Here is a 14,716-nt window from a genome sequence, read left to right as displayed (position 1 = left end):
TTTTCAACAATTTTTTTAAACATTTCAAGACAGCTAAATTCGACAGCGATAAATAAGAAACGGGTCAGATTAACTTTTAAAAGTTATCTTTGGGCCACATTAAAACAAAAAAAAAGTCGTTTTAAAATCAAACAATATAAAAAGAGCAATCGTGTTGTTAAATAGGCAGTATTTTATTTACAAGCTAAAAAAGCATACTTTTAAACTTTTATTACAAAAAACTCAAGCTAGCTTATTGTGCTCTTTAATAAAAACTCTTTTAATTATCGCTCTGCATAAGCTTTGTGAACTCTGTAAGTATCATAATGTAATTAAGCTCATATTAATTTTAAATTCAGTTGCTTTGATAACACGACAAGCTCTACTTGTGAAAAAATAAAATATTTGTATAAGATTTTTAGTGTACTGTGTTTATCACGCAGATAATTAACTTAAGTGCATATAACAATACTAATTCAAAGATATTGTGTTTTTCATTTAGTTGGTGATGTTTACGTTTTTTTCGGATTTTTAAAATAATATTTGACACGACGCACTTAGCAATATATAAAAGTATTGAAACAATCATTCTGCTGTTTCAATTCAATGATGTCTCCTATACAAGGTTGCCAAACGTTTCTAGGTGAATTTTCTCTAGGTTTTCATATTTTATTCAAGGTTTAAAATTACACGTTTTTAGGTCTAATTTTAGTTTAAAACTTAGTTTGAGGTGAAAACAAACCTCATTTGCACGACCGTTTTTATTAGCACGAGGGGACACTTTTGCACGAAAGGCCATTTTTGCACAAGAGTAGAAAAAATGTATAACATAGTATAAGGACATTTAAAGAAATATCTCAAAGCTACTTTAAATGTGTTTTTCGTCTAAAAAATTTTTGATAACAACAAAAAAAATTATCCTTACGATAGATTTTTTATGTCAAATCAAAATTCTACTTATAAATTTGAGAGTTGTTCGAAATTCCAGGTTTTTAAGTGAATTCCAGGTCTCTTAAAAATTTCTCAAGCTCTAGGTTTTTCAAGTTTATTTAGCCTAAATTGTCAAATTCAAGGTTTTTTGGCAACCCTGCTAATGGTTTCAGAAAGCGAAAATTTCTTAACGAAAATCAAAATAAGATTTTACTTTCGTGGTAATAATTTTTATAATATACTTTTGTGATATAAAAAGAACAAAATTTATTCTAAACAGATTTGGTAGTTTAAATTCATACTTACAGTTTCTTTTGCATTTATAATTATGTCATTGGTATTCACTGTTACAGTGAATTTTAAATATCTATGTTTTTTTTTTAACTGCATTTTTAAAAGAACCTCAGCAATATATATAGACTTAATGAAAAAAATTTTGCAATTTTTTTATAATGACGTCACTAACAGTATCAGAATGCAAAAATAATTGAAAATTAAAATAACTATATTTGCTTGCATAAACCTCTGTTTTATCACTACTTTTCAAACGACTTTTTACAAGAAGATTTTCAATGTGATTTTAGTTTCATTTTCTAACAACTGTTCTTTATTTATTTTTTTTTTATAAAAAATCATTATAAGAACTTTCTTACCAATTTCAATGATCTGTATTAAACTACTTACTTCAACTATAGGTTCTTCTTGCAAAATAACTCTCTTTCCATCTGAATCCACGCTCTTCATCAAATCTTTCTTCTTCTGAACTCTCAACCTCCTGTTTTGCTCCTCTTGTTCTGCATCCTGATTAATTAAAATAAATAAAATTAATACCTTGGTTGTGTGCGCATTTCTTAAGTACGCACTTTCAACATTTGTGTTCTAAATGCGTACTAAAGCGGAAGGTTATTTATTTTTCAGCCGTTTTATTATTTTTATTACTGCAAGTTTATTGTCAATAATAAAATCGTTTATTGTAATCCTGATTGATTAAATTAAATGTAATTATTTTATTGAAATAGGGTTTTTAGGCTATATTGAATGAGAAAGAAAAATGTTGTTTTCAAAAATTTATACATAACTTAAAATTCTAAATGTTTTTATTTAATGCAAATTTTTTGATGAAAAAATCAAAAAATTTAATAATTTATATCACTGTTGCAGCTTTTAGTTGATTGTTCTAAATTCCGATAAAATTGGCAAAAAAAAATTGTTTCAAAAATTTACACGTTTGAATGGGAAACCTTTTACTTAACTAATCAATTCTTAGTTTTTTTTTCTATAATTTAAACTAAAATACCTATGTTAAATACATTAAGGTTTAAATTAAGGGCCACTTTTTTATAAAAAATGTTCCAAAGCCCTCAACTAAATAAAAAGTATAGTTTGACCATAATACGTCTATTTTTAAAAATATTTGTTTAAAATAGCTAAATTAAGGGAGTCTTTATTAGTAATAAGATATTAACTAGGGTTTCCCAAACTCCTTTTCTTAATCGCCCACTTTGTAAAGGATTTCCAATTTACTTTTTCGACCCCTAAAATCGCTTACCAGGGGTAATATTACCAGGCTCGAGAAACCCTAATTTAATATTCTTAAAATTGTAATTTATTTGTTTAACAACACTATTTAATTACGAAATTATAATAAATTACTTAACAAAAGTCTCCAGTTTTACCATAGTCGGTGCTGCCAGAAACATAGAACACTGAACTTTTTTTTCTGATTCAACTTATAATACCCTGCTCAAGTAAACTTCGGCGATGCACTTATCGCTATAATGGCAATCACGCTTTCAAGGACTGTTTGATTGTTTTGTAGTTTAAAGACAGAATTACCGAGTTTATACAAAATAACCGCCGAACAGTCACTCGAGCATCAAATTTCAAGTTTAAACATGCATATGTTTTTTTAAGCGTACAGATTCTTTAATGAAGAATCTGTTTTTAAGTTTAGCTACCAAAGAGATTCACGGACTTTTTAATAAATGATGTGTTATAAAATTTACTTAAAACATAAAAATTTCAACTTAGTTTTTAAGTTTAGCCATCAAAGAGAATCATGAAACGTTTAGTAAATGGTGTATTAAAACTTTTACATAAAATATAAGAATACTTTGTTTCCGATTTAATTTTATTTTATGTTGATTTTTTTCGTAAAATCATATTCGTTTTGCAGCTTTGTAAAAAACTATTTTTATTTACATAATTAAAAATAAATATATAAGTAACACATACTTTAGTTTCTTGTGTGAATTTTTCTGGATCGAACTTATTTTTAGTAAAGATACTTTTTGTCATACTGTGTTTTAGATTTTATTTTTTCACTAAACTCATTTTAATATTCAAACATTCATATTTAAGGTAAATGATACTTATTTCACCAACTAATAATTATTATATACATACTTTAGTTTCTTGTGCGAGTTTTTCCGGATCAAATTGTCGGATTTCCTTGCGCCCTTTCGACCTGTTCTTCTTCGGTGATCCGTTTTCTATTTTCACTACTTTTTGCTGTAAAACAACTATTTTATTAAAAATAAATCAACGCAGTTTTATAATGGTAATATAATTTTGAGGTTTAAAATAAGAAGTCATAAAAAACTATCATTTGTATTTTTATTTTAAATTCTAATGGGGTGTTAATGCTAGGCACAATTTAAATAAACTTTGCTTTAGCAAACTTAAAGTTGTTTATTTATTAAAAACAAATTTTTTAATGGCGTTAATATTAATTACTCTTTAATACGTACATTTAATGAAAAAATTTTTTATTCAAATTATTAATTTAAACACACTGTTAAAACACAATATAAAATAAACAATAAATAATCATTAATAAACAAATACTATTTTTATTTAGTAAACATTATGAAAACTGTTAAGTAAATTTTTATAAATTATTAAAAGTAAAATTTTGTTTCGCATCCTAATTTCCTTTTTCTTTGACTCTTCAGGTAATAAAACTAAAATGTCTTTTTTTACAATTAGCGAAGTTTTGCTTTCACTATATTCTTTACTGGATTTGTACATATATAATAAACTAGCATAACATTAATTTATACACGTGTAAAAACCTTTTTGACAAACATAATAGCTGGAATTGCTGAAAGTTAGAATCTTTAATGTGATTTTTGGATTTTTTTACAATGAATTTTTGTTACAAAGTTTGAAATTTTGCGACAGTAAAAACTATCAGTCAAAAAAAAAAAATTTGGTTATTCAACATCAAAACAGCACACGATTTTTAGGACCAAAGTAAAACAAACTTGATGGTTTTATATTGTATGTCAAACGTAAATCATAAAAGTTTATCAGGCTTCACACAATCAATGTTAAAATCAATCTTGTGTAAAAACAAGAATGTCTTATAATATTATTTTAAGTACCATAGTGTTGTTATTAAACAACAAAACCATAAAATGTAGATATTAATTGATATTAGTGTATGATTTTTGGTGGTGGTTAAAAATTAGCTTTTCTCGGAAATTATTCTAATAACATCAAAAACTTTTCAAGTGACCATAAATTTAAGACCTTCTTAAAGTTTATCAAGGTCATAACTTTTAGAATATTTTTTTTAAATAAGCCTATATAATAACTTATTTGCATGAATGTCTTCATTTTAATTTTAATATTTAAGATTTAATACTTTTTACATGTATGGTACTTGTATTACAAAAAATATTGTTATATCAGTTATGTATTGACAATATACCAACTAGAGTTTTCTTGTCTGCTGAAAAATTAAGATACCAGTACTATTTCATAAACTTTAAGAACTATGAGGATACCATAACACAACTATAAATTAATTTCTATGCATCCTCATAAAACAAAAAAAACATGTAGGTAAAGCCAATTTAACTTTTTGTAAATAAAAGTATCATTTAATTACTTTTTTAAACCACAGAATATTTAAAATACGTAATTCAAAACTACATGCTTACAGACCAAGTTTTACCCTTTATGGGCTACAAGTCGCAGTTTGCCAGTCTGTGGATTATACATTGGTATATGAAATATTTTTTGAAATATATATGAAAAGATAATAAAAAACACATGTTCTATAAAATATTTGATGTAGGTGTCACTTTTGCACTCTTTGGAGTTGTCACTTTAAAATGTTTTCACTTTGCACGTATTCACCATGACTCTAACCCCACTGTTATTTTGACCCTGACCTTGTAAAAAGGTAATCTTGAAAAATAGTTACGCTTTTCTCATTTGATGTACCACTTTTAGCATAAATTATTAGAAAACTAATAAGTTTAAAAACTTTCCTAATAGCTTGACATCTACTTTAACATTGGCAAAAGGCTCTTTTTTATAAGTTGGTCTTTTCTTACAGATCTTTAACTCACAGGGTTGCCAAAAAACCTGAAACTTGACATTTTAGGCTAAAAAAACTTGAAAAAAAAACTGTTTTAGAGAAATTTTTGAAAAAAAAAAAGGAACTTTGAATGAAAATCACCGAAAAACCATGAATTTTAAACAATTTTTACATGTTAAGTAGTTAAATTTTGATTTGGCACAAAAAATCTATTGTATAATTTTTTTTTGTCATCATCAAAAGAAGGTTTAAGATATCTTTTCAATACCATTATACTATTTAACACAGTTTTTTACTTTTAACTTAATTTGTAACTGAAAACAAACCTTAAAACGTTCAATTTAAAATATTTGGAAGAAACTTTGAAAACCTGGAAAGAATTTGCCAAAAACACTTGGCAACCTTAAACTTACCCAGATGTTGCTTTTTACTGTTTTTTTTTTTCAAATTCAAACTAGTTTTTGAGATATTAGGGTACAAAGTAGGAAAGTTTGATAGGATTTTTATAGTCGGGCTTGATTAAAAAGGCGGAAAAAGACTAATCTAATAGAAACTATTTATTAAGGCTTTAAAGCAACATTTTCTCAAATTTTTTCAGTCTAATTTTAACTTGATAACAAAAAGCTGTAGAATTTTTTTTCTTTAAATAAAAACAGTTCTTTAGAACTTTTGGTATTAAAACATTTACTTTTCAATGTCTTTTGATTGTCACAAAACTTTTCAATGTAAGAATATTAAATGAAATTTTTAAGTGGTGAATATTGCATGGATGGAGAGACGAAATAGAAAACCACAATACATACACATTTGAAATGTATGTTTTTAATTAATCTTACGAGTAATAATATATTTTCTCACCTTTTTAACTTTCTTCTGCGGCTTCTTCTTCTTATCAACAAGTTGCCCATCCTCCGGAGTAATCTTCCTCTTTCTAGCTGATCTCCTCAATCCTCGTCTCGTTGCAGGCTCGTTCTGGAAATATAACTAGTTATAATTTATTAATAAGTGTACTAGAATCAAGTATTTTATTATCAAGCATTTTGTAGAACAAGTTTAGACATAGTCTACTTATAGTTTCGTTCTGGGAGTAAAATTAGTTAGATTTTAAATAATGTTAATTTGTTTTTCAATCTATGACAAATAGCAAAAATATTTTCAATAGTTACAATAAACAAGAAGTTTACAAACACGTTTGAAACAATTGTGTTTAAAAAGTGCAGAACTAAAGTCAGGTTTTACAGTAATAACTAAACTTAAATTTTTAAGTAAGTTTAGAAACTAGGACTAAGTGTGAAATTGAAACAAGAAAAAATATGACATAAAAACCTGTAGAAAATATATTGGGAAGAAGTTGTTTAAATTTCAAATGAAAACTAATATTAAACCACACCAAGCTGTTTAAATATTGTATTTCACATAAAAACTTACCCCTGAAACTTCTGAGGAAATAGATCCACTCTGAGTCGACTCATTTGAGGAATCAATCAGTGATGACGATCCATCATTAGAAGTTTCGTCATCTGAAGAGCTGATTACGTCTTTATTGTTTCTGGTGACGCGAGGCATTTAAATATTATCTAATATTCTGTAATAGATAATATTTATAATTTAGTCTTTTACAATTCAGCATCTAACAATACATTTGAATCAAAGGTTAGTACTAGCTTCTTAAAAAACTATTACATTTGTCATTTTTATTTGCAAACTAACTTATTTTGCAATAGATACTGTAAATTAAAAAAAAAAAAGAACAAATGCATTTTTACTACAGATCTTTAAAATCAAATCAATATAATTTTAATAACTGTTCAAAATATAGATTTAATCGTTTGCGAACAAAAAATCCTAGTGAAACAAGTTCACTGGAATAAAAATAAAAACAAATTATACAGTAACCTTCCTTTATTGTACCAAAATATGTTTCTGTGTGTTAATAAATCAACACATTTCAACTGGGTTTTTAATGGAAAGAAATACACTTTATAATTTTTAATAGTTTCCACTTATACTTATTAAATATAATTATTTAATTTGAACAATACACTATTACGCCAATGCTGAAGTTAGATTAGAAATTTATTTTAAGCTATGTAGAGCTTTATTTGTTATTTATGCTTTACGCTAATCTTTAAATCTTTTTTATAAATACTTGAAAAATAGACTTGTTTACGAAACAAAACTTCCAGCATTTTTTTGTATAATTCAAACACCTAAAAAATTTAAAGCTAAAAATGTAATATATATGCATTTATTATGTATATGCGTCTTTTTTAATCAAATTATAAAACTTCACCACTTTGACTTTTTTAAATAAAAAAGTGTCAAATCCTCAAAAATCCTGTAGATGTTACATAAATATATTACAAATAAATACAAAATATTTATACTGTTAAAACAGTAATTCTCATACTAAGAGAAAATTTAGAAAGGAAATAACAATTATAATAAGAATAAGATTTTGCAGACTTTTGAAAAACAGTTGTCATAATTGGTAGTGGATCAAACTTAAAATAAAGTTGAAAAATAGAAAAGCAAAACTATTGTCCACGATATTCCACGTTTAAAGCAAGCTCAAAAAAATGTTTAATAAATAAAAAGTTGTTATAAAGTTTGGTCTAAGAACCTAGTGTAAGAAAAAACCTTTCGGCTATCTAGTCGTAAACCACAAGTACAGTTTAATGTCTTGTTCAGAACTAAGCTTAGTTTATAACAAAAAAGTTTATTAAACCGACTTTATGCCACAAAAAAAACGTTTTGCACAATTTAAGTACATCTACTTACAACAAACTAAATAATAGTTTTAAGAATAAAAAATTATCAAAATAGGTAATCAGTCTATAATATTGAGTTCGCATCATTAATTTTGATATTTTGAGCAAAAACGCCCTTGATACGTGTAAAAAATTGAGTTAAAGTTCGAACTTTGAGCATAAAAACACGATAATCAATCAACCGTAAAACGTATATTAAAAATAGATTTCAGTCTATAAACTATAGAGGTAAAATGAACAGGTTTTCAGTTTGAAGAATATTATTTATTTAAGCACAAATACATTTTTATTAAAAATTAGTTAACATTAACAAGTAGAATAAAACTCAGGTGTATTTAATACTTTATACATAAAAACTTAAATTTTTTTAAATAAATTTGAAAAAAATCTAAACAGTTTTTGTTTATTTTTTCTTGGAGTTATTGAATAACTCTATTTGACTAATAAAAAAACACAAATAAAATCATAAACATAAGACATGCATTATGATAATATTTTTTTTTATAAATCAAGAGACTTTTTTTTTCAAGAGTAATTAGAAAACTCAGAAACTTTTAGAAAGATAGATTTTCATTTTAAGCATAGTATTAAAAATATATATCTAGATATATAAAAATACATATATTTCAAACATCTAGACTCCATGCTTTGAAAATAATAATAATAAATGCATAATTAGAGATATTAATTGACAATATTTATTTTATAAATTATTATAGTAAACAATTAAAATTTTTAATAGAAAACAAAAGAACTAGAACCAGGTAAAAATGTCAAATTTTTAATTTTTAATGTAAAATAATCAATTATGACAAAACATATGATATGCAAAACACTGCTAGAATCAAAACTTATAAAATTTATACTAGGTAAAAAATATTTTAAGCATCCCACACAAAAAATACTTTAATTTTGAGGTGTTAAAATTAAGAAATCAGTTTATCAATTGTATAAGTGATTAACTGTGTGTTTTTTCTATAATTTTATTCTTGGTACAACAAAATTAAAAAACAAAAAATAAATCAAGTTGATATTTAAGCTTTAGTCTCATATTACAGTAATTATTTTTTTACAGAACCCAGTTGAAGTGTGTTGATTAGTTAACACACAGAAACATATGTTGGTACATTAAAGGAAGACTACTGTATAATTTGTTTTTATTTAAGTTATATAACTTAAAAACTAACCTGTAAAACATTTGCACAAAAAAGTAAATACACTACTTTTAATTTGAAAGAAAAACAGTATTATAATGTTTAAAAGAAATTACAAACAATATGTCTGGTTAAAAACTCACTTATAAATCTTTTTAACTAAGTTTTGTCATAATTTGTATCAACTATTGTACTACAATATATACAACTATGTAAAACAACTATTTATTTCTAAAAAACTAACAGTAAATATAACAAGTTCACATTATAACTATATTATATTTATCGTTTTCTTAATAATTTAGTTCTACAATTGAAATAGAACTATAAGGATTTATGTTACTAAATAATATATTTAATATTATAAATGAATAAAAAGTTAATGGATAAGTAGTTAACTTGTGGTTTTTGACCAATCACAATTATAAGATTAAAAACTTTATTGGAAGATTGATGTCAAAGCTATCACCAATGAATTTCTGATGAAGAATGGGAAAAGTATGAAGTCCATTTTCTGGAGAAGTATTTCATAAAAGAAAATAGTATTTCATGTTATGCTAAATCTAAAATTTGTAAGTTATTCATGATTTTTTAGTTATTATTTTACATGGTTTATCATAAATTATTGGTAATTACCTAGGATGATGTCAGACCAAAATCAAACTGAAATTACATTATATTCAATGTCTTTTTTAATCATAATTTTAGGCTAAAATCAATGCTTTTAAGCTTAATAAGTTTAATCTGAAAATATACTTTGTTTTAAACAAGCTATATAAATACATAGTAAAAACTTTTTTTTTATTATTAATTAAAATATTTAATTGATTTTATTTTACAATATTTACTATTTTTATTAATTAATTTACTATTGAGATGTAATTTGTTATTTAAGCCTCTTATACACATGAATAGAACAATCATTTCATAAACTTTAAAATTCATTAAAAAGCTGCTTATTTTTTAGTCAAAGCTTAAAACCACAAGTTTTTCAGAAATTCTTTGTTAGTATAAAAGAGTACTATTGTTAGAATTTTGAAGATATTTAAAATAAAATAAATAAAAAACTGTTGATAACACTTTTTTTTACAATTAAGGCCATAGGGGGGTTAGCCATGTTTTTTACAAGTTGATCTTGTTTTATAGTATTTTTCTAAGCTTTAAGATGCTTTTTATGGTTTAAAAAATTTTAACTATTTTTTTAGATATATATGACCAGTCAAAGTCGGGCCGCATAACAGGTTCCCTATGGGAAGGGAAAACTAAAAAAGCAAAAAAAAGACTATTTTGTTTAAAATCTATCTCCTACACTTTTTAAGCAATCTACTTAAAACTTTCTCAGTCTAACCTTCATACAATAACAAAAAACGTTACATGTAAATTAAAAAAAAAAGTTAGTAAAAATATATAATTTTTCAAAATAAAGACTTCTTTTTTAATTTTTGTCATAAAATGTTTATTTTTAAACATTTTATGAAAAACATTTCTTGAAATTTTGAAAAAGATTGCTTGAAAAATGAAGGAGGATATAGATTTTTAGTAACTTTTAAGACTTCCTAGAAAATTGACACCAAAAAATTTGGGGTTCATATATTTGTATTGGAAACTTATTACAAAAAATAAAATATCCAAAATGTCCAATGATATTTTTGAACTCTATAAAAACTGGCTTGTAGTTTGTAATTCAGGCTTTCATATACAAGCCAAAGTTAATATTTGTAAAAAAAAATTGATTACCCCCTATGGCCTTAAACAACTTTTATTTGTTAATGGTCTAAATAAAAATTAATTAAATGTAAAAAAACACAATTTTAAATAAAAAAAATTTTAGTGATGTTGTCTTTTTTTATATATCTTGTTTGCACTTTTTATTAGGAATCTACTGAAGTCAAAACCTTGATTCCTTTTATCTTTAAGTTATTTTGAATTATATTAAACAGTAAAAATTGTCTGATAGCTGAGCTAAAACTCTACAAATTAGGGTCAACTTATAAAAAACTCCCCCCATATGGCCTTGAGTTTAAAATTTTTCCAGATAATTAGGTAATTACCTAAGATGATGTAGCACCAATATCAAGCTAAAATTATATTACATTCAATTTCTTTTTTAACCATAATTCTAGGCTAAAAATATAAATTTTATAAATACATAAATAGATTTAAACTTGTTCATCATAAACTAATAAACCTTAATTATCTAATTGCTTTTATTTTATAATATAAAGCAATTATATCAACACAGTAATTTATATTGATTACGAAATTGTTTAAAGTCTACTAAATGTTTCAGTTTATAATAATTAAATTTCATTCTTACTATATTATTATATATAGTATTTATATAGCTTGTTTAAAACAAAGTGTCTTTATAGATTAAACATATTAAGCTTAAACATATAAATTAAACATAGTAGCCTAAAATTATTGTTAAAAAACACATACCAATATAATATAACTTCAGCTTGATATTGGTGCAACATCATCTTAGGTCATTACTGATAATTATATGAATAAAAACTTTTAATTTATTTCCAACCTATAAAAACTTTGTTAAACTTAAACTATTTACACTTCAGTATTACCAACAAATCATAATTATATAACCAATATTTTTACCAAATGCTTTCAAAAAATTTTGTTTTATTAACAAAAAGTTTTCGACTTTATATGAAACAATTTGCTGTTTGTAAACTAACTGTTTTGCATTTGATTTTTTTGTTAATATATATCAACTTTAATAACTTATATGAACTTTTTTATGAAAATAAATTGCATCAATTATTAAAAATGGTACTAAAACAAAACTTCGAAACTTAACAACTTTGACTGAACTAATAAAACATTTTAATATTAACAAAAATCATTAAAAAAAATTTATGGATTTTGATGGAATTTTCAAACTAACTATATTAAAATCAAATGTAGTTTGTATGCATTTATATGTTAAACTTCAGTAATATGTTTTCTATAAAATAATAATGCTATCCTTTTCACCTTTTTAAGTTTAATTAATGTTATATATTATTTTCTTAAATAAAATAAAGTTTTTGGTTGTGTACTTGAATCTTGTACAAACTTTTAACAATTAATTTGACAAAAATACTATAACACTTACACATTAAGAAAGTTGTTAAAATAAACATTTTAATTTTTATTTATCAAAACTTAAGAATTGCATTAAATTTAGCACTACTAAACTGAAAACAAACAGAAATTAAAAAAATAATAAAAAATTTAGCTTTTTTTTGAGAATAAAAAAATTTATGTACTATTTCAAACATTTTGATAATTATTAATAGGAATTTAATATTTTAAGCAAACTAATTTTTGAATTTAAAATTATTGTACTACTATAAATTTAAAAACTAAATTTAAAAATGAAGTTATACATTTATTGACTAAAAGTATATATTATTTAAATTTTTTGCACGAGTTTAACTTATGATTTTATTTGTACCTTTGTAATTTAGTCTGTGAACCCAATAATTTGTACCAAACTGAAAATAGATGATTGAAAGTTTCTTAAGCTACCTAAAACTTTAATATAGTGAGTTACACAAAATATAGTTTTTCTTATAAGATATTTATACAAGTTTTTTTCATTATTATATTTTTAACCATTTGTTTGTATTTATCTATATTTTGAAAACCAAGATATTCCAAATGGAAATTAAATAAGTATTTTGTTAAATTGTATTTTTGATTATTCATTTGTATTTATCTATATTTTGAAAACCAAGATATTCCAAATGGCAATTAAATAAGTATTTTTTGTGACGTATAAAAATATCTATGAAGCCTTAGGATAGTTTATACAAAAAAATAACATTAGTTGTTACTTAAAAATTTGGACTTAAATACTTTATTTTATAGATCTAGTAATTTTCATGGTCATATAAATTTAATTTTTAACTTTTTATATAGTTTCTAGTAAAAATATATGTACCATAAACTTTCCAATGTCAAAATTCTTAGAAAATAAAAATAAGTAGAATACTTCATTTTTTAAGAAATAGCTTTAAACTTTTTAGCAAAAATTCCTGAAATAGTTTCTAAAAAATTGATAAATTTGAGTATTGAAAAAAAAAATTGGGTCCAAAACTCTTTTGAAAAAATTTAAAAAAGTTCCTGTTTAATTTTTAAAACCATTAGTTAAGATTTGTAGATTTTAAGCAAAATTGTCTATTTTCTGCTTATTTTTGCTACTTATAATAACTTAACTATATTTTGAAATTGCCAATTATAATTCCTTATATCTTCAAAGTTACTTTGAATTATTTTTTAATGCAATATGCTTTTGATAGTTGTGATTTAAAAAAAATTGTAAAAAAAAGGTGTACCACCCTTTGACCAATGAAACTTGAGATCACTAACAACTAATAAACTTTTGTTGATTATTCTTGCTCAAAAACATCAAATCAAAATGTTAATTTCCTAAAAACTACAATTGGAAACTGCTTTTATATAAAAAGATCAATTGTTAATTTTTTGTAAAAAATTTCATTGCCTCAACTTTTTGCACTTAAAATTAATGTTATTAGAAAATACTGAAAATTTTTTTATTATTGATTTTTTCAATAAAATTCAACCTTATATTAAGTTTTTTTTAAATGCATAACATCAATTTATATTTTCTTTATTTTTTCCTGGTTACCTCAAAACAGGGTATTTTCATAAGATTTCGTATTGAAAAACTGATGGCTGGTAATTACCTAGGATGATGTCGCACCAATATCAAGCTGTAACTATATTATATTCAAAGTTTAAGGGCATGGGGGGTAAACACCCTTATTTGGTTTTTGATCTAATTTTATATAATTTTTACTAACCTACAAGATGCTACAAGATGTCGGAATAGAATTTTAAAAAATTAAAAATTTTTTAAAAAATAAACTAGAATAAAAAAAATTTTTTGTTTATTTCTTATATATAATTTTTAATTTTTTTAAATTCTGTTCCGACAGAATTTTCTAAATATATCAAGGAATATTTCCTGAAAACTTGAGGTAGTTATCTAAAAAAACGTAGAAGAAGATAGATTTTTAGTGTAATAGTCTATTTTTGCCGTTTTAGTTTGCGCCTCTTATAAGGAACCTATTGTTGCCTCCTACTTTGATCGGCTATATCACAAAAATTATTTTAATTTTTTTAAATCTGTAAAAAGCACCTTGTAGCTTAATAAAAATTATATAAAATAAGATTAAAAACCAAAAAAGGGTGTTTACCCCCCCCCCCTTTGCCTTTAGTTCAAACATAATTTTAGTCTTTATGTCAATATTTTATATATTTGTAACAGAACTTAAATAATTAATTGCTTTTATTTTTAAATATATAAACAAAACTATATTGATTACTACATTGTAAAATAAAAACAATTTTATTAGTCTAAAATAAAAACACTAATTATTTTTGTATTTATATAGGTTATTTGAAACCAAGTATCTTTTTAAATTAAATATATTTTGCTTAAAACATTGATTTTTAGCTTAAATTAAGGAAATAGTGTGTACCCCATTAATGTCTTTATTTTGTGAACAGCACAATCTAAAACT

General features: G+C 23.8%; 1 protein-coding gene across 1 annotated transcript in view; it reads right to left on the bottom strand.

Annotated features, from left to right (window-relative positions):
* LOC145843930 (transcriptional regulator ATRX-like) overlaps nt 1-6,820 on the bottom strand; it is a 37,291-nt gene extending 30,471 nt beyond the window's left edge. The window contains exons 1-4 of the mRNA XM_082951209.1: nt 6,668-6,820; nt 6,098-6,211; nt 3,316-3,420; nt 1,594-1,710 (exon numbers count right to left, since the gene is read on the bottom strand). Coding sequence (XP_082807335.1) covers nt 1,594-1,710; nt 3,316-3,420; nt 6,098-6,211; nt 6,668-6,805 — 474 coding nt within the window. The 5' untranslated portion in view covers nt 6,806-6,820. The remainder of the gene's footprint in view (nt 1-1,593; nt 1,711-3,315; nt 3,421-6,097; nt 6,212-6,667) is intronic.
* Nucleotides 6,821-14,716: the final 7,896 nt, after the last annotated feature.

Source organism: Thalia democratica, chromosome 9 (assembly GCF_965202585.1).
Source record: "Thalia democratica chromosome 9, ktThaDemo2.hap1.1, whole genome shotgun sequence".
Classification (NCBI taxonomy): Eukaryota; Metazoa; Chordata; class Thaliacea; order Salpida; family Salpidae; genus Thalia; species Thalia democratica.
Note: the sequence above shows the minus strand (reverse complement) of the source record. Positions and strands in the feature narration are given on the sequence as shown.